Source organism: Mirounga leonina, unplaced genomic scaffold (genome assembly GCF_011800145.1).
Source record: "Mirounga leonina isolate KUSES-001 unplaced genomic scaffold, KU_Mleo_1.0 Mir_92, whole genome shotgun sequence".
In the NCBI taxonomy this organism is placed as follows: Eukaryota; Metazoa; Chordata; class Mammalia; order Carnivora; family Phocidae; genus Mirounga; species Mirounga leonina.
This window is the reverse complement of record NW_023270852.1, coordinates 23,514,422-23,538,507: the sequence shown is the minus strand read 5'-3', so window position 1 is coordinate 23,538,507 and position 24,086 is coordinate 23,514,422. Positions and strand designations below refer to the sequence as shown.

Here is a 24,086-nt window from a genome sequence, read left to right as displayed (position 1 = left end):
TCTTGTCATTTTGTGCAGAGGAGAATAGATTAATGAGAGAACAAAATGCTAGCAGAGTAACAACGTCCCCAGAAAATATACTCTAAACAAATCAGAAAAGACCTGAAGCAGTGGGATAAGAAAGGGAAAGAGAGAAAAAAGAGAAAGAAAAAAAAGAAAAAGAAAAAGATAAAGATAAAAACAAAAACAAACAAAACAAAACAACAACAACAAAAAAAAAAACAGAATGTGATCAAATATGATCAGGCTGGTATATAGATCAGTGCCACACACTAGATTTGGGGTGTATTTTGGTCTGTTAGAAGAAAGTGCCTCCCAAAATTTTAAAGAAAGAACAATTTATATATGTACAAAAATAAGGGTTGATATGATGAAGGGATGGAATATGACTATAAAGATGAAAATTATAAAAAATTTTATAAAAGGAATTGATAAGAAGTTTGAAAAAAGAAAGAAGAGGATTTAAAAAAAAAGGAAAAAAAAGAAAGACTGTGATCAGGCAGGGTAGTAGGAAAAAACCATACACTAGAGATTTAGGGTATATTTTGATCTGTTAGAAGAAACTATCTCAAAATTTTAAAGAGAGAACAACTTATATATATATGCCAAAAATATGGGTAACTGCTATGAAGGGATAGAATATGACTCTAAAAAATGAAAAATAAAAATGTTTTTTAAAAAAGGGATTGATAAGATGTTGGTTGAAAAAGGGAAAAAAAAATTCAAAAAAAAAAACAGTTAAAAATAAAATTAACTTTGAAAGACTACAGAATCATGGTAAAAAAGTCATGGATTCTATGTGCAGTGTTCGCCTAGTGCTGGAGTTCTGCCATTCTCATTGATTGGTAAACTTGGTCTTGGCTGGCTGTTCTCACTGATCTTCTGGGGGAGGGGCCTTTGCCGTAGTTCTGAAATGTCTTTGCCGGAGGCAGAATTGCCCCGCCCTTGCCTGGTCTGGGCTACCTAATCTGCTCGGGTTTGCTCTCGGGAGCTTTTGTTCCCTGCAAGCTTTCCGTACATCTTTGGAGGATGAGAGTGAAAATGGTGGCTTCCCAATCTCTGCCCCGGAGGAGCCGAGAACTCGGGGCCCTGCTCCTCAGTGCACCCCCAGAGAAAAGCAGTCAGTCACTCCCGTCTCCCGGGTCTCCGGCCGCACTCCGTGCTCACCCGGCCTCTGACCGAGCGTTTCTATCTCTGGCACCCGACCCCGTGTGGAGTCTCCAAACCCAGCAGATCCCTGCAGTGCACTCCCGCGCGGCTCCTCCCCGGGGAGGAAGGGGAGTCTCCCCGCATCTGCCGCTTGTTGGGTCCCTGCTGGAAAGGCAGTGGCCCGACTGTGTCCCGGATCATGGTTTATGACAACCCCAAGCTGAGAGCCCGCGCCTCGGCTCCGTCTCTGCAGCTGGCTTCCCCGCTCCGATACCTGGGAGCTCTGCCGCACTCAGGCACCCCCGGTCTTTGTGTGACTCTGAGGGTCCTGAGACCACACTGTCCCGCAAGGGTTCCACCCCCCGCTTAGCCACCGGAGTGATGTCCCTTAGCGGAGCAGACTTCTAAAAGTTCCGATTTTGTGCTCCGCAGCTCTATCACTTGCCAGAAAACACCAACAGAGGCCCCTCCCCCACCATCTATACTCCCGAATATCACCTCTGATTCACTTCTCCCCACGTCCTACCTTCCAGAACGTGGTCGCTTTTCTGTTCACAGAGTTGTTGCTATTCTTCTCTTTGATCTCCTATTGAGTTTGTAGGTGTTCAGAATGGTTTTTTCCCTATCCAGCTGAATTTCTGAGACCAGATGAAATCCAGGTCTCCTACTCCTCCGCCATCTTGCTCCGCCCCCTCAAGAAGGTAGTTTTTTAGGTTAATAGTGACTAGAGACACAACAACCAAACACAATGAGTAAACCTTGATTCAATCCTGGATTGAAGAAAAAAAAAATTTATAGAAGACATTTTGAGGGCAACTAAGAAAATTTGAATAGATATAGTATATTGGATGGCATAGAATTGCTGTTACCTTCTTTGATTTAATAATGATACTGTGGGTACATAGAAAATATGTTTATGCTGAGGAGATGCCTTGCTGGTATATTAGGTTTGGAAGGGGCATGATGTCTGTCACATATTTCAGAGGGTTCCGAAAGAACAAGTGTGTGTGTTTATGTGTATGTCTCTTCTGAGAGAGAGAGAGAGGCAAAAAAAGGAGGCCAGAGAGAGAGAGAATAAATGTTCCAAAATATTAACAACTGTTGGATGTTGATGAAAATGTCTGGATTTTTATGTACAGTTCTTCAATTTTTTTCTGTAATTTGCAATTTTTCAAAATAAGTAGTAGGAAGGGAGTCTATTGCAATAGTCTAGATCGAGACTTAGGGCTAGGGTAGTATATTAGAAAAAAAAAGAAAAGTAAAAGATATTTTGAAGGGACAGTAGATGAATAAATATAATTTCTCAGCAATAGTGGTAAGTACAATTCGATTTTCAGCATTCATGTCTGTTCAGATCTCCTCCCCTTCAACTGATACTGAAACAGTTGGAAAGAGGATTCAGGAGTCCTTGACACTGTTTGCCTGAATTCAGAAAACCTATTTCCTGAGAGCTTTTAGGCAGTGAGATGATAACCTTATTTTTAGGTAAGGAATAAGTCATAGAAATGCTACAATGTAATTATGGACAACAGATGCCAAGATACACACAAGCCCAAACACAAAAGAATGTCATTATCCTGAGGAGCGGTAGTGAAACAAACATCAGATGGGTCCTGCATGCAGCAGCCAGAGTTTGAGTTTTGCATTAATGGTTTTTGACCAAGATAATTCCATTAGCACCTTATTCCTACTGAAGCCTTTCAAGTGCTTTAGAAATGGGCTATTTGACAGGTATGACAGGTTTTTTTTTCTTCCTTTAAAATTGATTTTAATGCTTATGATTAAGGTCATCCATGCCGGTGGGGGTGGGGGGAAGGAACCAAGAACCTCTTTCACCTACACTATAATCTCATTAAGGTGCATTTGGAATGAGCATATTTATGTGATCCAGTATTTCTTACTGCAGGTGCTACTGCATTTTCGGAAGGACCGTTTTTCACTGTGTATGCCCATACCACACTTTGCAGAACATTTAACATTCCAGGGCCTTGCACAGTTAATGCCAAAGCTCCCCCCAGACTCTGACATTTAAGAACAAAGAAGACCCACCCTCCACATTTCTATACCCAGTAGAGAACTGCTGTTCGATTCCAAGCCACCGAGGGCAGAGCCATTGCCTTCTTCACCAGCACGTTTCCAACATTAGTACCATGACTACCACAAAGAAGACGCTCAGGAACAGTCTGTCCAGTGACTTTATGTAATATCTGAATATTTGATTACAACTCTTTCACTTTTTCTATAAACATCCCTGTGTTTTTCATGTGCCTTGGCAGCCCTTTTTGTTTTTTTACTGTCAAAGTAACACAAACCTCAAATGCAATTGTTAAAACTTTTCTTATATAACTTTTAAAATTGTTGTATGACAATGAATGTTCACTTAAGAATTATTCAGGTACTACTAAAGGCTATAAAATGAAATGTAACCCCTTCTCTCCTCTTCAGCTTTACCCCCAACTACCACAGCCTCAAGACCACAGCCCTCCGCAACTTCTCTTAGCATTTGATTGTGTAGCCTTTCAGGCATTTTCTGTAAGATCATATATCCTTTTTTCTCTTTCCTTTCTTTCTTTCTTTCTTTCTTTCTTTCTTTCTTTCTTTCTTTCTTTCTTTCTTCTTTCTTTCTCTTTTAATAAGCAGGGTTATCTATATATACAGTTTTTAACTTGTTCTTTAATTTAGCAATATATCACAGCTATTTGTTGGTATGAGAATATTAGGCACGTATGCCATTGCTTTTAATGGCTACATCATATTCCACAATAATTTATTTAATCAATTCCCTATCGATGGTGTTTTTAACAGTAGATTAAATATAGCGATAGTTGAATATCAGAAATCCAGAAACCACAGAAAACTAAGTTTAAAAAAAAAAATAACTGAGCATTTGCGGTCAGTCCACTGATTTCAAAAGGGAGAACATGCTGAGCAAACCCAGAAGGTTGCTTTTATTACCACCATCCATCAAGGAAAGGCCTCAGCTTCAAATCTGACACTAACCTAAGGGAATCCATTGGCCTGGAAGCACACACATCCCATCCCAGAATAGAGGGCTTAGAGGGTAAGATACAAAGCAGATCTCAGGGGCAGGAGTTTAGCCTCACACACCAGAGTTTCACCTTTTGCCTGAGCAGTTTTGGGGCTTGGGTGATATGCAAGTAAGTGATTCCATGTTTTCATGTCATTGAGACATGGGTTGGGAGCTTCAAGGATACTTCTGCCATGATACCCTACAGCTTTATGTGGCTCTGAGAAACACGCATATCGACAAAGTGCAGTATGGTAGACAAAAGCCTGGAATGAAGAGAATGGGTCTGACGTGGCTTGTATGGGTCACTGTTTTCATGTTCATGTGTTCCCTCCCGGAAGTATATCTTAAAGGAGTTTCCAGAGCCATTCTGCTATCACCTAAGTCCTCATTGGTGATAAGAGTCCTAAAGGGCCAGAGGGTTTGTAAAGCATCAAAGTCAAAGTACAACTTGAGACTAAAATTAAGTATGTATGAATGAAGGACCAGCAAGAGTGCATAGGAGGACAAAGAGCTACATCTCCACAAGAGGGGCCCACATCTGACTGAGCATCTGTCATTAGAGAGCTTTTCAAAAATAAAGATTCTTGGATCTGACCCTCAAAGATTCTGATCCAGTGAGTCCAGTTTAATTAACCATTCTCCCCCTAGAGGACAAATTCCTTCTGAAAGGGACTCTGATCAGTACCTGGCTCATAATAAGTATGCAATAAATGGTAGTCAGATTTTAATGATTTAAATAAAACAAAGTGATCTAATAGTTATAATCATTAATTCAAGGAGTATTATAAAGTATCTACATAGCATTGCAGGCCTTAGAAGTATGGAGGCAAAAGAGACAAAGTCCTATTCACAGGAAGCTTTTCTTGGGGTGGGTGGGATAATAATGCAATATCAGGTAGACCTAAATTCCAGAAGAAATTGAAAAAGGATGTTAACGATAGGCTACCAGGCTACTTTAAAAAGGGTTGTCAGCAAAGAGCTTTCTGAGGAATTAGCCTATAAGCTGAGACTTTTAAAAATAAGGGATCAAATGTGAGAATTGCTAAGGAAGAGCACTACTATCAGAAAAACAGCTAGTACAAGGACCCAAGGCTGGAAGGAAATTGGATTTAGGTGAAGCAGATCTAAGGCCCTTGTGCCTGTGAAATAGTGAGGGAGGCAGAGAATAGAACGAGATGGCATCAGAAGGATGGGTCAAGGTCAAGGCAAGGTACAACAAGAAGCCAATGTAAAAAAAAAAAAAATTAGCAGGAAGGAGGTACGGTCTGATATATATACATTTTGAAAAGATCCCAATGGCTGTTGGGTCGAAAAGGATAAGGGGGTGGGGGGGGCCAGCCTGAAAGCAGGGAGCCCAGTCAGGGGGCTAGTGCAGTATCCCTGGGAGAAGCAGTGGCTTTGCCAAGGGCGATGGGGGAATTTGGAAAAAAGTAGACTTGCAATATAGCTTGGAGCTAGAGTAAACAGACATGCTGACGGATTGCACAGGGAAGTGAGAAGGAAAGAGAATTAAGGTTGGAAGGTAGGTTCTTGGTTGAGTGGTTTGAATGGTAGATGGTCGTATTACTCATTTGCTGGAAATGGCAAAATTGCCCAGACACGAGTTCAGGAGAAAATTGAGAGTTTGCTTTTAAGCATGATAAGTTTGAAAAATCTTAGACATTTAGCTGGAGATGTCAAGTAAGCACATAGATTTGCAAGTCTAGAGTTAAGAGAAGAATCAGAGCTAGAGATACTAGTATCATCTTCTATTTGTATAATATGTTATAAGGCTTCAACTATTTTTGCTTACATATTCTTGCAATATATTCTTGTTACTCAAAACACATGAATCCTAAGTTATTTACTGTGTCTTAGCCTATACTAAATTGGGTTTGGAAAATTATATACTATATATGATTATATAATATAAATATATAAATATTATATAAATTCTGTATATAAATATATAAGTATATAATAAAATTATATATAAACATAATATATAAATATATAATAAAATTATATATATATAAAAATATTTGGATTATTTTCAGTTAAAGACTTCAAAATGATCAGTCCTCTATAAATGCCCTAGTAATCCAAAATGTTTTGTTTTTTTTTTTTAAATATGTGTTTATTTTTGCATCAGCAAGCCAAATTTAAAAGGGATGTTAATTTTAACTGCCAAGCCATGTAAATATCCAATATCAGTTTTTCATTTTGCCTCTGCTCTAGGTGGATTCTGGTCTTGAGCTCTCATGCAGCTACTGTCAGAAATGTTATCACTCTGCACCAAGGACAACAGCCTCCAGGAGGAGAAAGGAACTTAATTAGAAATTTCCACTTCAAACACAATTTATAGTTCATTCATTCTGAGACGTGCTGGAGGGTGTTTGGAAAGTTATCACTAAATGAACTGCTTGTTTTTCTCACGTTGTCAACAAAAAACATATTGGGCATGGAATATATTTGTTTATGAAGTACTGGAGGGGGGCCTCAGTGATTTAATATAACGCTTTCTTTCTAGATGAAGAAACTGAGCCCCAGAGAGGGAAACAAACTTCCCAAAGTGAAATGAGCTAACAGCAGAATGGGACTGAAACTCGGGAGTCCTCACTCCTAGGACCATGCTTTCCAGAGTGCCATGCTCTCTTTCAGTACCTTTAACCCTGGTACTTCTTGCCCTGCTGAGTCTTTATTGAGATAATTTTATACTAGCCCAGGTCATCCTCTTTGTATATGTCAGGGTAGGGGTCAATAATAGCTAATAATTACATGTCCTTATTATGTAACAGGCAGTGTTGTGAACTAATCTAAGCTTTGTACAGCAAGCCTCTTCTACATCTGCGGCTAGTAAGATCAGGGTACTGACCTTAGGAATCCCAAGACTAAATTGATTATTAACATTAACTCTTTCTCTAAGCTTTCCCTAAGCTCCAAGAGACGCAGCAAACTCAACATGTCCAAAACAAAATGCATTATCCTCTTGTCTAAACCCACTTTCTACTCTGTGTTCCCATTCTAATGGTATCAATACTTCCCTGATTACTTTCTCAGCTCCCATTTCCACAGTACTCAACATTATTATAAATATTATTTAAACTCTATTTAGTCCCCAGAAGTATTTGAGAATAGCTATCTAGAACCTCTCTCTGTGTCCTCGCTCAAGTCTATGTCCCATTTCCCACAGTTTCATTCTCAGTTTTCCAATTCAGGCTTTCATCATCAACCACTCATAATATTACAACAGTCTCCCATCTGGTTATCCTATTTTTCATTGCTTAGTTCTTCAACCCCAACTTTTCACTCTTGCCGCAATTATCCTAGCCCAAACATGAGTCAAACTGTGTTAAATGCCTCTATAACCACCCCCACCACTACCACTTACTGACAAAACTTTTTAACCTGGCATTCAAGGTCCACTTCTGTTGGCACGATGTTTTTTCTCTCTCTCCATGCTCCATGTGAGCCATTCCAGCCTGCTCACAATTCAAGATTAAATGGGTTATTTATAGTTTCCTTGATTCCCTCATAAGTATGTGATAAGGATCAGTTAATACATGGGAAGCTTTTATTATATTTGTTTGTTTATGTCCCACCTTATTCGGTAAGAAATATGAGGTGGGAAAACAATTTACTACTGACTGTAAAATGCTTTTGAGATGTTATTTTTAAGCCATGGAAATCATCAAGTTTTGAATTACAGGGGACCCTAGAGACAGTGGGGCCTAGAACATTCCACTTCCCACAGCAGCTCAGTGGCTGGCCTGAGTAAGTTAGTGGAAAAGTTAGCAACTGAATGCAAATTTCCACCTCACTACATCACATCACTTTAGGAAAATGAAAATAGATTTCTTTCCTCTTGAGAAAAGTTGGAGCCTTCTACATTCATTTAATTCACTGGTAATATCTGCTCATCTTATTATCCCTAGTCTCTCTGAATAAAGTAGAAATAGTTTGGATTCTGCCCCAGTTTCTTCCCTGCTGCCCCTGCCACATACCAACTAGACCCCCAACTATGAAATAATTTGCTTGAAACAGTCCCCTGTGTTCTGCACAGACTAGTTTTAATTGAAATCTGGTGCCAATTATCTCTCCCTTTCCCACCGGGTCACCCCTTTGCATTTTTTCATGATTATTCAGTTAAATTTGTAGTTTTTAACCACTCTTATTCCAAGACAATCTTATACTAAATCTATTCTTTGATTTTATTATTGCCAACAAAAGCCATTTTAAAATCCTGGTTCATATATAATAGGTACGCTCTAATAGGAATAGCAACCACTGATGACCTACTCAGTGTGTAAAGTGTTATATTAAGTACTTTATTTATGTTATTTCTAATCATCCTGACAACAAGCTGGCAAAATAAGCATTAATGTCTTTGTTGCATATGGAGAAACTGAAGCTCAAGGGGATTAGGTAACTTACCCAAGGTCCTGGAGTTCAGAAATGGCAGGACCAAGATTTGAATCCTGATGCTCCAACTCTAAACCAGTGTTCTTCCCTTGACAGTTTTCATAGCAGGCAAATGACCTGAGCTGGGATTGAAAACCAAAGCAGCCACAAGGAGTGGTGCTGTGCTCTGAAAAATATTTCCAAAGGGATCCATTCATCACCAGAGGCTCTTAACAGGGCTGGCAGCGGCACCTGCCTCCCGCATTTTCTCTAGCTATAAGCACTCCTAGGGTATAGGAGTGATGGTAACATAATATTTTCAATTCTCAGCTGAGAAATGGTTCCCCACTGCATCAAAATAAACTCCAAATTCGCTAATATGGCTTGTCATTCCCTGCACTGCCAGATCTATGAAAAGCATTGATATGTCATAGTTAGGAATGATAAGGAATTTGACTCAGTATCAAGCTTTATTAACAATTTCAAGGATAAGAACAATCATGAGGCACAAGCAAAGCAAAGAGAGACTCAGATTGCCTGAGTTTAAGTCCTGGTTTTGCCATTTATTGCTAGTGGGCCCTTGGGCAATCTATTTAATGACTGTGCCTCAATCTCCTCCTCTGTAAAATGGGCAGTATTATGTGTTCTTCATAGAACTATTCTGAGGGTTAAGGGAATTGATAATAGGCAATGCTCAGAACATTGCCTGCCACAGAGTAAGTGCTATGTGAATGTCAGCTATCACCACCACCACTACCATCATCGTCATCACCTCCATTTCTCCCTTGTCATCTCTCACTTCCTTCCCACTCTCCTTTCTCCCCTCCCTGCCATTTGCCAACAACTCCTTTCTTCTCTTCAGATGATCAAGCCCTGTCCTACCTCCAGACCTTCACATGTCCCTCCCCTCTCTGCTTGGAATGCTCTTGCTCCTCGTCTACCACCACACTCCATGGGCATTCCCACCCATCCTTACCTGGATAACTCATTCATATCTTGTTTCTGATCTCACTTCCTCCAGAAAACTTTCTCATACCTCCTCATACCTTCAGTAGGGGCCCCTCCTTCCCTGTCCCAGAAGTTTCTGAACTTTTCCTGTCTTCGTGCTTACCACCTGCTGCTTAATTGTGTGTTTAGCTGTCAGTGTCCTCTACTGAATGGTGAATTGCTTGATAATAGCTATGTGTCACTCAAGTTCACTTCCTCTCTTAAATTGGAAGAAAAAATAACTAAAATGGATAGCTTTTAAAAACCAAATTTATGTCAGCTCTGTGTTTAGCTGTAGATGGGTACACATTCAAGGATAATAGCCGTAAGTAAGCATCCCTGTTGCCATACTTCACCTCACATGCATTCAACTGAGTTTCTGATCAGGTATTAAATAATATCAAGATTCTAGAAATAACACTCATGAGAGCCATCCCAAAATGGAATGAATAGATTAGGGAAGGAAGGAGTTCCCTGTCACTAGAGGCAAGTGGTCATTTGGTAAGAATGATATGGAGAGATGAGGAAGAGAGTGAGGTCATATAACCTAGACATGAGAAAACTGTCTTCAAATGTTAGAGAATCATATAAAAGAAGAAATGTTCTGTGAGCCCTCAGAAGAAGGAGGTAGAACCAAGAGGTAGAAAGTACCAGGAAGATGATTTAGATTCAACACAAAGAACTTTTTTTTTTTTTATCATGAGAGCTGACCCCAAGTGGAATGGATTTCTCTGAAAGACAGTGAGTTCATCAGAGTAAATCCAGTGTCACATCAAGATTAGATGACCATTTGCCTGGAATAACATAATGTGAATATATTTTCCACCCGTTCACTTGCTTATTCACTCACTCGCCTCTTTAGTTATCTACTATTTGCCAGGTGCTGTGCTAGGGACACAAGTTCCAATAAGATGAGTTCCTGCCTTCAGGAGTTCACAAGTAAGCATGTTCCATAGTCCGTTCAGACTGAGTCTTTGATTGGGAGAAGTTTTCCAGGTGAAGAAGGGATGAAAAATTACATTCTAGATAGGGAAAATAGCATGTGCAAAGATGCAGAAATGCCTAAATTAGAGAAATAAAAAGGTCAACATGATGGGAGACAAGGATATAAGAATATGTAATGTGGCTGAATCAGCTTAAAGGCATACATACATACAAATGGGCTCTCCCCATTTCTGAAATTCTCTGATTTTGATATCCTTTTTTAAAAAAGATTTTATTTATTTATTTGAGAGAAAGAGAGAAAGTACAAGCAGGGGGAGGGGCAAAGGGAGGGGTAAAGGGATGGGCAGAGGGAGAAGCAGGCTCCCTGCTGAGCAGGGAGCCCAGTGCTGGCTCCATCCCAGGACCCTGGGATCATGACCTGAGCCAAAAGCAGATGCTTAACTGATTGAGCCACTCAGGCAGCCCTTGATATCATCCTTTCTATAATACTAAGAAATAGGTAAATATTTCTGGAAAACATAGAGTCATTTACTCAGGTAACTCCTGGAGCCCCAAACCAGGCGCCCTTGTGGTTGAAGTAGCCAACATAATATTCCTCTTTTAAAAACAGATAGGGGCGCCTGGGTGGCTCAGTCGTTAAGCTCCTGCCTTCGGCTCAGGTCATAATCCCAGGGTCCTGAGATGGAGCCCCGCATCGGGCTCCTGCTCGGCGGGAAGCCTGCTTCTCCCTCTTCCGCTCCCCCTGCTTGTGTTCCCTCTCTCACTGTGTCTCTCTCTGTCAAATAAATAAAATCTTTAAAAAAAAAAAATACAGATAAAGTGTTGACTCTGGACATGGCGCACTATTCACCTTCACATTAGCATCTGAATAAAACCTACAACTACTTGAATCAACTAGAAGTGCTAAAATTTCTATTGATACCAACATCGTTGTGAAAAGGATGTCATAACAAATAGAATTTAGTTTTTTCCTATGATCCAGTGACAGTTGTATACATAAACAGCACTAGATGGAATTTTTCTCGCCAGCCCAAAGCCTTTTGCTTCAGCCTGGTGTGATCTAATCATTATAAACTGGGTCATGATGTTTAAACCAGGTTGCCTGGGGCCATGGTAGAGCTGACCAGGGTGCCACACCCAACTGTGTTCTGTCAGTCTCAGGGAGCTTGAGAGGCAAGCTTCAGAACTGGAATCTTATAAGCATAGACTCAGAATTGAATAGCATATTAAAGGAAAAGCAGTAGGAATTGGAATTAAGAGCTCAGGAGTTTTAATTAGACTGTTTAAATCCTGAACCTCTTCCAACTGTTTAACCTTGAGCAGGTTAGTGATTCTCTTCTGAGCTCAATTTTCTTATTCGTAAAATCAGAAAAATAATCCTAGTCTCCTAAGGATTACAAGATAATGTATAAATATCTAAGTATAATAATATAATAAGTATACATTATAAGTATAATTCTCTAATATATAATATGTATAATAAGTATATGAACATGCTTGAGGCTCAATGAATGTTAACTAGTTATAATTATCAAACTCAAGAATAGTGACCTCCAATTTCCCAGTTCATGCTTAAAGAAGAGAAAATTCAAGCTGAAGTAAAAAAATAGAAATAATAAATATATGAGGCTCTGTCACAATTGGTATTTTAAAATGTCATCAGGGGCACCTGGGTGGCACAGTCAGTTAAGTGTCCAACTCTTGGTTTCGGCTCAGGTCGTGATCTCAGGGTCATGGGACCGAGCCCCATTATCAGGCTCCATGGTCAGCATGGAGTCTGCTTAAGACTCTCTCTCCCTCTCTGGGGTGTCTGGGTGCCTCAGTCAGTTAGGCATTCGACTCTTGATTTCTGCTCAGGTCATGATCTCAGAGTTATGGGATTAGGCCCCCCATCAGGCTCTGTGCTCACCAGGGACTCTGCTTGAGAGTCTCTCTCTCCCTTGCCCTCTGCCCCTCCCTCCACGCATGCACTCTCTCAAATAAATAAATACATCTTTTAAAAAGTTGTTTTTAAAAAAATAAAATACAATGTCATATCAATGATATAAACTGTTTTTAAATGCATCTAAAAATGTTATTTGAGCAAAGATTACTGATAAAATCTCAAAACCTCAGGGAGGGAAATAAGAGTCAAAGTGACCTTGAAAAATTTGACTGGAGGAGAGCATGTTTGCCAAAACCTGGAGGAAAAGCAACAGGTACCTGGGCAGTATGGTATAGTTCAGGATAACAGCCAGATTTGGTTATTACTGGCCCAGTGGAAAATGAACACATACCCATAGTGGGGTACATCTGCTACAGAGGGAAGAAGCCTGGGCTGGACAAGAGAAGCCCAGGGCTGGTCCAACCCTATGCTAGCTCTGGTATGACTCTGGGCAGGTCCTTTCTCCTATGTTCTAATGTATAAGTGTTGGATGAACAAGTTTTTAAGGTATTTAGTACTTCATAGCAGTCTCCTCAGGTCATGATCTCACAGTTGTGGGATCGAGCCCCACATTGGGCTTTGCGCTCAGCGAGGAGTCAGTTTGGGACTCTGTCTCTCTGTCCCTCTACCCCTCTTCCCCACACACTCTGTCTCTCCTTCTCTCTCTCATAAATAAATCTTTTTTTTAAAAAAAAGAACAAACTATACAAGTAGAAAATACGTGAAATAAGCAAACTGCCATTTTATGCAAAAAGACACACAAATAACCAGCAAACATAAAAAGATGCTTAACTTCATAATTGTAGAAAAGCAAAATTTAAAAATAAAATTGTCTACATATCAGAATGGCAAATGTTAAATGTTGGAGTATATGCTATTTCTACAAGACTGTGAGGAAAGTCCGTCATAGTTTGTGTGTGGGAGTATAACTTTTTGGAGACAGCTTGGCAATAGCATCAAAATTTAACACTCACACCCTTTATTCAACAAGTTGTTGTTACATAGTATTTACTGTAGCATTGTTTATAGTAGCAAAATACTGAAACAACCTAAGGGTCCATCAACTCTGCACTGGTAAAATAAATAAATAATAAATAATAAAACACTTCACAGCTATCAAAAGGAATAGGACAATGTATAGGAATATGTGAATGAAGAAAGTTCTTTAAGATATATTAGTAAGTGGAAAAAATAAAGGTATAAAACTACATGTAAAATATCTTGTGTAAAATTTTAAAATTATAACTTGATAAACCTCCTTTTACTCATAACAAAAATAACTGGTAGTATATACAAAAAGCTATCAAAATGGTTATCCTTAGAATAATAGAGTTAGGGGGACCATTTTATTTTTATGCCTTTGTATTGCTTTAATTCTATGTATGTGCATTATGTACATATATTAGTTTTATTTTTTTATATCAATACATTATTTGAGCAAGGAGATTCTGGCCTTTTTTTTTTTTTTTTTTTTTTGCTTTTTCCTTTACTAGTTTCTGTTTGCTAAGTGAATACATAATCATGTTAAAAACATGCAAGAAAAAATTAAAAGAAACAAATAATGCCTGTACCCTTTGACTTAGAAAGTATCTTTCCGGGGAATTTACCCTTCAGAAACACCTTCATAAGTGTTCATAGCAAAAATCTGGACACCACCTTACAACTTACAATGGTGGGGATCTTTTGAAAAAAATGCTGGTCCATCCATACTGTGGATTACTGGGCTCTTGTTAAAAAGGTAAAATGGTATGAGCTGATATGGAAGTTGTCCAAGATATATTGTTAAATGAAAAGCAAAACAGAAACAGGCTATAGAATTATATATATGATATGATCCTACTCACTTAAAGTGTGATGATATATGTATATATGTATAAACTATATATGTAAAGAAAGAAACAGAAATAGAGATAAAGTTGGGTGCATGCATACGCATATAGTAGATTTCTAAAAAGTATACACAAAAAACTGCTAACATTGGTTACCTCTGGGAGGGAAGACGGTTGAGGGGATTTTTTTACTTTCCTCAGATACCTTTCTGAAACATTAGAATTCATTTACCATGATCATATATTATTTTTTAATAAGAAGTTAACCCTAATTGTTTGACAAGACAAGAGATTATTTGGCTCACGAAGTTCCTTCATTCAGCTTCCTGTAGGCAAGAGCCTACATCTTCTTACTTTTCCTGTCTCTTCTGGCTGTCTGAGTCCTATTCTGACTCATCTGTAACTAGACAGTCTCTGAAATGACTGTCGTCTCCTAACAAGAAAATCCGGAATTCTATATTCAAAGGGGCTTTAAACTCAAGGAGTCTCACAATCACTTCCCTCTGAGGCAGAAGAGTATTGAGTCTTGGGAGGTGAAAGGACAGTAGCTCAGCTGGTGAGTGGCACAGTCAGGTCACACCCAGCTCCCTGGACTTCTCAGTGTTACCATGTCATCCAAGCTCTCAGTGAGGAGCTCACCAAAATAGAAAGCAGGGAAGAGGCATGGACAATTATAAAAGTGGATAAGGAGACTTTCATGAAGCTATTATGAGAGGACTAGGGTGTAGAATTAAAGATTACAGATATTTCAGCCCCGACAGGGAAACAGAGGCAACTCACCATCCACCACCTAGTGTCATTGTCAAAGAGATGAGAGGCAAAATAAGATTTTTATATTTTGCATGCAAATGGTCAGGGTGTTTTTATTATTACTTTTCATGGATGATAGCCAGCTTCTCTGTAAATAAAAGGAAGTCAAATTGTGGCATCAACTGCAAAAAACTAGCTCTATGTAGGTTGGAAAACTGGATTTACTGTGTGTTCAGTCGAAGCAGAAAAGCTGCTTAGGGGCCTGCCTTGTTCACCTTTGTTCTTCGCCCCTGGTCCCTCTCCTGGGGCAGAAACAGAGCCCTGATGTTGGAAGGCACTCAGTAATTATATTATGTTGACTTAGACTGAATTGATTTGAGAAAGATTTTAGCTTTTACTTCTCATTAAATTTGACTTCAGAATGATTTTTCCCTTTCAGCAGAGTTTTGTGCTTGTTTTTTAGATGTTCTGTTTCTCTTTTGGCATCGGCCCCAAAATGGGAGTTAGCAACAGCAACATAAACTCCAGGCATTCTTTATTTCATTTTGTCAGAATTCATTCTGGAATTGTACATGAGAAATGGGGCAGTCAAGTTTATTTTGGAACAAGGCTCAGGGCTGTCTAACCAAGCTCGGGATGACAGGACCAGGCATATGACCAAAAAGAGGGATTTGGCAGGTAGCCAGCTCCATTTCACACAGTCTACCCAGAACCTCATCTGAATATATTAATCTGTCAGCACATACTCGTCTATGTACATTACATGTGTCTCTCCTTATTATCCTGTTTTTCCTCTAATTTTGAAGGCTCATAACCACCCCAGCAATCTAGGAAACAGAGGCATATTAAATGCACACACTAAAATTCTTGTAGACATGCATAGACAAAGTTTCAACCCAGTCAGACATGCTATAAACGCCACAAGATGAAATTTCATGTCTTTGCTAACTAAAAGTTGTCATGAGCCTGAAACTTGCTAAGTAACACTCAAATGCCTTGGTAGGACGGGAGAGGTTTTGAAGCAGGTGACATAATCTTAGCTTCTCAGTTTGGAGAAACATTTTTCTTCTATCAAAATAATCTGCCTTATGAACTGCCAAAATTCTCTGGCTTCCCCTTCCAGGTGAATGGCATTGACCTCCGTGGAGCATCTCATGAACAGGCTGCCGCTGCACTGAAGGGGGCTGGACAGACGGTGACCATTATAGCACAATACCAACCTGAAGGTCAGTGAGAACGCAAACCTACAATGTTCCAATTTGTTTCTTTGTGAATATGTACCCACATTTCTGATCACCTGTATTAACCAGTCTCCACCAACAAGGCTTTTTTAAAAACTTACCTGTCCTGAAAAATGGGTGCTCCATGTCCAAAGAGCATGAGGCTTTGTTACTCTTAATCTTCCAAGGAAAACATCAGTTAGAAAGTCCTGTTTGAAATTTGAATTAGAAAAAAAGCTTTATTATTTATGTTCTTATCTGGTACACACTTTGGTCAGCAATGGTTACTACAAAAAGAATTAAGGTGGACTAAGGATCAAATTGACACGAGACAGAGTAACAGGAGAAAATCAAATTTACTAGCATATGTATATGGAATCCACATAGACAGGCAAAATAAGGTATATATGTCATCCTGAGCTAAGAAGTGGGCAGGGGTCTGGGACTTCAGAGGAAAGGAGTCCATTTCACAGATATTTGCCCTGCCATACAGATGGGTCACTCAGATAAAACTTATCTCTGCTAATAGCCCTTGTTCTGGGAAAGACCCCCAATTGAGATTCTTCTATGTGTTTATGGGAGGGGCAAAAGTTTCTCTTGAGCCTGGAGGGTCTCCATTGTCTTTAGGTCAAAATCCACGTGCCAAAGTGGCACATTCAGTGGGGGAGGATGGTTGTTCCTGAATCCCTTCAGAAGCAAGGAGAGAGAGAAACAGACCATGATCAGTGGTATGATCAGAGACCATATTCTCTCTTTGTCACATTAACTCTTACTAACACAGTTTTTTTGTTGTCCTTGAGGCGGGGTTTTGTTTGTTTGTTTTGCTTTTTCTGCTACAGTATCGCTTGTTTGTAATACACTACTGTAAACCTGAAACTTGGTGAGATGTCATAATTCAGATTAGCCAACTGAGACTTGATGAGGTATCCTAAATTGCATTAGCCATACTCCGCTCTTTGGTTTGTTTGAACATCTGTTTCTATGATCAGAATGAGGTTCAGTGAGACAACAGGGATGTTACCTACTGTGTGGTTGATTTTTCAGCAAATTTGTATGTAGATTACTCCTTTTGTTAATGAAATACAATTAAGCACCCACAGTGGGCTAAGACTTTTTACAAAAAAGCAAAGGGGTGTGGTTTCTATCTTTAAGAAATGTAGTTAATTACCCTTGGTCCACATGGCTAGCAGACAGGACTTTTAAACAGGTAAACATGAAAGTATAAGATGACATTAAGGGAGAGCCTTTTTGTGTAGGGGTATAAAGAGCTTCTTGTGATTCTTTTTTAATGTCAGTTGGTCTGTTGTTCTTTGGAAGACTAGTTTGTGTCTTGCCTGTGATGTCTTAGATTTTACCGTAATGGTGGTCAACCACATATTTCCCATGAAAATAAAGAAAACATTCTGCCATGTGTCTTTTGGAATGTTACATTTATTTTGCCTGACTTTAGAATTAGAATTTGCAATTAAGTTATAAAAAAAAATGTATTAAATGCTTTCTCCTATTGGCCTCACCCAGATATGGCCAGAGAGCTGGGGAAGAGGGGATTTGTGATTGTCAAAGATGGATGATGACAGCACCAGGAGAAAATGTTCTTCCCAGTTTTGAAAGTCTTTCTACTTCTTAAAAATTAGTAGACATGTCGGGCGCCTGGGTGGCTCAGTCGTTAAGCGTCTGCCTTTGGCTCAGGTCATGATCCCAGGGTCCTGGGATCGAGTCCCACATCGGGCTCCCTGCTCGGCAAGAAGCCTGCTTCTCCCTCTCCCATTCCCCCTGCTTGTGTTCCTGCTCTCGCTATCTCTCTCTCTGTCAAATAAATAAATAAAAAATCTTAAAAAAAAAAAAAATTAGTAGACATGTCTTCTAATAGGAGTAAATTGGCTCCAGAAGGATCCATTATAAAACAGAAAATAAAAAACATTTGGGTGAGCATAATTTGAGGAGCAAATTCTACTTCATATGGAATAAGAACTTTCCCATGGAATTTTTCCATTTTCTTTATAGCTGTTTTCGTTCAGTCTCAAACTGTATGCCCTTCACCATAATCTGGCACATGGCATAAATATCCCAGGCTGTTTTCCCATTTCTGAAAAATTTCATCTCCAACACCAAGTACACCAATTAGAAGCCCTTGATAGTGAAGATAGCCATTCAAATGTCCTTGAACAGAGTGATTTTAAACTTTAAAGGTTACAATAAAGGACAAGCATGTCATAGTTCTATCAACATAAATCTTCATCTTAAGCTTCCTTACAGCTTTTGTTTCCTTTAAGCAATATACTTAATTTGGATACTATGCTGTACTTTGTGAAGATGCCTGTTCAAAACATGTCTTATAAATCATGTAAATAGATTTTCAAAGTGCTTCTGAAGAAATTTGTAAATAAAAACAATAAGCTTATTTCAAAATGCCAAAGCACAGATAGGATTCACAGAACTTCCTATTTTAATAGTCTATCTGTATTCTAATTTGTCACAGCTTTAAATCAGTTGGAAATGTGGCAATGTAACATCAAGCAATCCTCTTTCCTCCTTTGTAAATTTAATGTGTAACTGAGCCTTAATTTAACTATTGTTTGAAATGGAAAACTGATTGGATTGTTGTTTAGATCATTTAGGGACATTTAAATTATATGACAATTTTAGGAAATAATGAACAATTGACCTTTAAGATAACAAGTGAAAAAATGAGTATGCCATGACAGTCCATTAGGAAATTTACCAGATCCCCTTCATTTGCACCAGTATTGTGAGGTGTCCATGCTAGGACAAATTTTATTGACTTCTCTTTTGGCATGGTCAGGAACCAGGCTTCCAGTAAATAAGCTTTTCAGTTACATTCAAATGCTTTTATCAGGAATATATTAGATTCCTTCCTCAGTATTACTAGATATTCAGAAAATTTGGCCCTTACCCCCATCCCAAGTCTTTGTCTTTAAGGAATTTTTTTTTAATCTTACTGAGGAGAAAGGACTTCAGATACATTAAACAGAGATCATTTTCTGATGACGTAGGACCAAAATTATATAAAGATGACACCATATCTGAGAATTATGGAATGTCAGAGAAGGGATAAAGCTGCAGGAGTCAAAACAGTACAAGAGTACTTCATGGAAATGGGGAAATGGAGCCAGACATTTAAAAATGGGTGGGATGTCCATTCGGAAAGGCAGAGAGAAAAAAAATATCTTGCTAAACTAAATAAGATTTTGAACTCTGTGTGTGTAGGCACAAAACCTACATTTTGTTCACTGATAAATCAGTTTTGAGTGTTATACATATTATTGGTATTTCTTAAAGAGTTGCTGAACTAGTAAATAACATTTACCATTCTTTAGCACTGGAGTTTCCACTTGAAAATAATTGAAGATTGGAGGGATGATTCAGTTTTACTACTTGCATTTTTTTCATTTTTGCTTCAAAGCAGAAAATAAGTGCTAAACAAGTGTTTATTACAAGATATAAAACAATTTCCAACTGTGTTTTTCATAAGACTTAGCACATTTTTGGAATAATTATAAACAATTTATAATTATCAAATGTAACAATAAATGTCTTCCTTGGCAAGTTTCACTGTGCAAAGTAAGACCAAAGTTGTTATACTTACTTCTGCTTAAAATGAGCTTGCCCCCAGTTGTTTAAGTTACTCTATCCATCATTAAATCTTATTCAGTGTCTAGTTCTAGGTAGTAGAATTAAAGCCACGTTTGAAGAGTCAAATGCAAACAATGTTTTTTTTCTGGTGGCATGATTGTGATTCATTTATACCACCTTTTTTTTTAATCTTTCTATCACATGCTTACTTGGAAACTAATATGTATTATATTGATATTAGGAAGAAAATAATGAAATTATTTTCTCTATTTTTTTAAGAGGACCATGTATCTGATAATTAAGGAATAATTCTACTTAAGCGATATGGGAAGTTAATTCTTGTAAAAAACTCCAATTACCTTTATTTAGTTAGTGAAGTTACTCCAACACTACTTCAAAAAAAGAACCATAATGCCTGCCCTCCCCCCACACATACATATACATCTACACCCCTTTCCTATTCCTTTCCAGCCATCTTCCCCAATGCTTTCAGAATTATGGTTCTCTAGGATACGACCCCAAGGTACCTATGCACAAACTCCATGCCCTTCACAATATGGTCCCAGCCAACCTCCATGCTCCCTCTTCACTCTACACCATCATCACCCACCAGCATCATCTTTTGTACTCTCCCATGCTACACAGGACTGCTTTCTACGTCTCAACACTTGGTCCTGAGCAGTCGTGTTTCTGGGCCTTTGCTCATGTGGGTTTCTCTTCCTGGAATTCCCTTTTCTTCCTTTCTCCCTTTCTATCCCTACTCATTTTGAGGGCCTGCAGATGTCAATTCCATTATGCAATCATCTTCTATCTGCTAAGTCGGTGTTAATTGATTCTTTCTCTGAGCTCTCTAGACCTACATTCAGATAGTTTGTATGTCCCTTAATGTGATTTGCACAATTCCCCACTCAAGTAAGCTTCTAGAGGGCAAGAACCCATTTATCACTCATTTTATGTCCTGAGAGAATTTGCACAATATGAATTTCACTATGCTTTATTAAAGAGTTATTGAATGGGTCTCCATTTGTTTTAGAAATGCAATATAATATCTTCAGTGTGCTGGCAAATAATTAATAGGAAGTATTTAAGAAATATTTGCTGAATGAATATTGAATGAATTGCCTGGGGTTCTGATATTAGATAGGGAAAACGGTAAATGAGTCCTCAGACTGGGCATTTGGTGTTGATGCAGTTTTTAGGTGGTGCCTTTTTTTTTCTTACAAAGATGTGACCCTAGTGGATAAACATTCTTTCTCCTGCATTGAGGAAAATCTACAGCTATTGTTCTGTAATATAACACAAAGAAAAGATGATTAAATCTCTAACATTTTTTAAAGTTCCGAAACTCAACTTTAATACCACTGGTGAATTTTAAAAAGTTACTGGAGCTCCCAGGTGGCTCAATCTCTTGGGCATCCCACTCTTGGTTTCGGCTCAAGTCATGATCTCAGGGTCATGTGATCGAGCCCTGCATTGGGCTCCATGCTCAGCATGGAATCTGCTGGAGATTCTCTCTCCCTCTGCCCCTCTCTCTCATTCCTTCTCTCTCACTCTCTCTCTCAAGTAAATAAATAAATCTTTTTTTCTTAAAAAATCATTGATTGTAACCAAATGATACATTTATCAAAAAGGGTCTAACACAGCATTTCTCTGAATCAGACTGGGGCAAACCTTTACAGCATTTGCTGCCTTCTCACTATGTAATAATACCTCTACTTACTATGAGATCACTGACTAGGGTTGAAGTAAAAAAGCACCAGCTATTCACTATGAGAATGAAGTGAACAATAGAAATTAGAGCCAAGATATTCCTATGACAACCACCAATATCCTCTTGGCTTTAATCTGACTGCTCGGGGCATTGTTTTGGATCCTGCAAAGCCTTCAGAAGGGCCTGCAAGCAGGGAAGATGTCAATGGGGGTCCCCATCAGCAAGCAGGGACTTGAATAGACCATGGAGGGGTCTTATTTCGTCCACCTTTTTTTTTTTAAAGCTTTTATTCAAATTCCAGTTAGTTAACATACAGTGTATTATTAGTTTCTGGTGTACACTATAGTGATTCAATACTTCCATACAACTCCCAGTGATCCACCTTTTATTTTTTAACAGACTACTTGAGTTCCTGAAAGAAAAGCCCCAAGGACAGAGTTAGTTGTTGCCTGGAGACTTATAAATGTGGTCTGGTTTATGGAACTGTGGCAGAGTGGCCATGTGGTTCGTTTATACATGTATTCGGTTAATGGATATTTTTACTGAACACTTATTATGCCCCACTCAATGTTCTTAGGAAATGATGAAAAAGTACGCCAAAAGGCCCTCTCAAATAAATATTAAATTTGTTAGATGATGATCAGTAGTATAAATAAACAGGAAGAAAGGTAAAAGTAACAGGGAAATATATCATGGGTCTAGAAGGCCTAGATAATAAGTTCATATTTCAGCAGAGATCTCAAAGAAATCAGGGAGTAAGCCATGCAGGAAGCTGGGGGAAGAAAGGAATTATTCTAGATTCCTGGTCTACCAAGTGTGGTCTATGAACCAGGAGCATAGATATTAATTGAGAGCCGGTAGAAATGCACAATCTCAAGCCCCAACTCTGGCCTACTAAGTCAGAATCTACATTTTATCAAGATCCATAGGTTATTTATATGTACATTAGTTTGAGAAGCACTGCACTAGAATACTTGAGGACCCTGCAGAAATTGTGGTTTGTCACTGGGTTGGACTCCCTCTACCTGAAGTCCAGGGCGATGTCACATAAGGCGGTATCACTAGGTTTGATTTCTGGCATGTGTAACTCAATGATTGGTCATGCCTCCGTGGTTTTACTAGGGACAAGTCAGGCTGCAGGGGATCCAAGAAGTTCATATGTCATTCACCTTTACCTAGCCTATACCTCCCCTCTAAATATAGATTATCAAGCAAATTCATAAATCTTGCTAGAACTCCTCATCCAGTGAAACAGTGAACCTACTCAGGCTTCATTCCCTTTGATTATGGCCTCTCCTGCAAATGCGTAGAGAAGCAGTTGAGTGAGGATGAGGTAAGATTGAACTTCATCCTGATAGATGACTTTACAGACCAAAAGAAAAAAAGTCATTAAGGCATCATTTTAAAATTTTTTAAGTAACTTACTATATTTTTAAAGCAGAAGTTCATTTCAGTAATCTTTTTTACTCCTTTTAAATTGTGAAGCTAGTTTAAGAAATTAAATTAAAAGAAAGAAAAGTACTCATTCTTTTCAGAATGAAGTGAAATTCTTTTCCAGAGTTACTAGTCTGAATTAAGTCACAAGCTTAAACCAGAGTTGGACACCATGGTCTATTTCTCTATAAGGTCAAAGATGCGATGAAACTTAAAATGAATATGTAATTTACCATCAGAAAAATATAGACACCTTCTATACCTAAAGGTTCCCAGAAATGAGAGTGTATACAACATCCAAGAAGCTTACTTACAATGCAACCTATATTTCTTTCTTTAAATCAATGTCTACATAAGTTTATGCATATGAATGAGCAGCTGTGGCATGTTGAGATAGTTTCTCAATGCAAATAAATGCATCTTAAATGCCCAGGAAATACTCATAAAGTCCAGCTGTAGGTCTTGGTCAGAAATTGCATCAGCATCATCAGGGAACATTCAGGATGAGTTTTGGAATGGAAAGTACTGTGCAAGACTCTGGACTAGGAAGAGAAGACCAGTATTCTAATGCCAACTCTAATTCTAGCTCTGTGACCTCATGCTAGTTATTCATCTTTATGAGTTTTCATTTTCTCACTTTGAAAAAGTTAGGATGAGTAAAATATTTTCAAAAGAACTCTCCAGTTACTGAATTCTTGATAAAAGACATAATCCCTCAGGATGCCTCGGTGGCTCAGCTGGTTGAGCATCTGCCTTCACCTTGGGTCATGATCCCAGGGTCCTGGGATCGAGTTCCGCATTGGGCTCCTTGCTCAGCCTCCTTCTCCCTTGCCTGCTCTGCCGACCGCTCACCCTGCTTTTGTGAGCACTCTCTCTGACAGATAAATAAAATCTTTTTTTTTTAAAGACATAACCCCTCAAGTAATATAGAAATATAAATTCCATTATTTGAAGATTTTGTCACTAATACTGCATCTTTGTGCTTTGCATTTTTTGCATTCTTTAAGAAGAAAGGAATGCACAATCTGGTTAACTTGGTGTATTCTGTGTGGTTTAACTAGAATCATTGAGAAATGGAAATTTAGAGTTGGAAGAATCCTTAAAGATCACCTTATCCAGCTTCACAGATGGG

The 24,086-nt window shown here is 38.7% G+C and overlaps 1 protein-coding gene across 1 annotated transcript in view; it reads left to right on the top strand.

The window, feature by feature from the left end:
- The window catches only part of LOC118004277 (disks large homolog 2), a 776,050-nt gene that overhangs the window by 447,235 nt on the left and 304,729 nt on the right, over nucleotides 1-24,086 (top strand). The window contains exon 12 of the mRNA XM_034995567.1: nucleotides 16,119-16,221. Within this exon, the coding sequence (XP_034851458.1) occupies nucleotides 16,119-16,221 (103 nt within the window). The remainder of the gene's footprint in view (nucleotides 1-16,118; nucleotides 16,222-24,086) is intronic.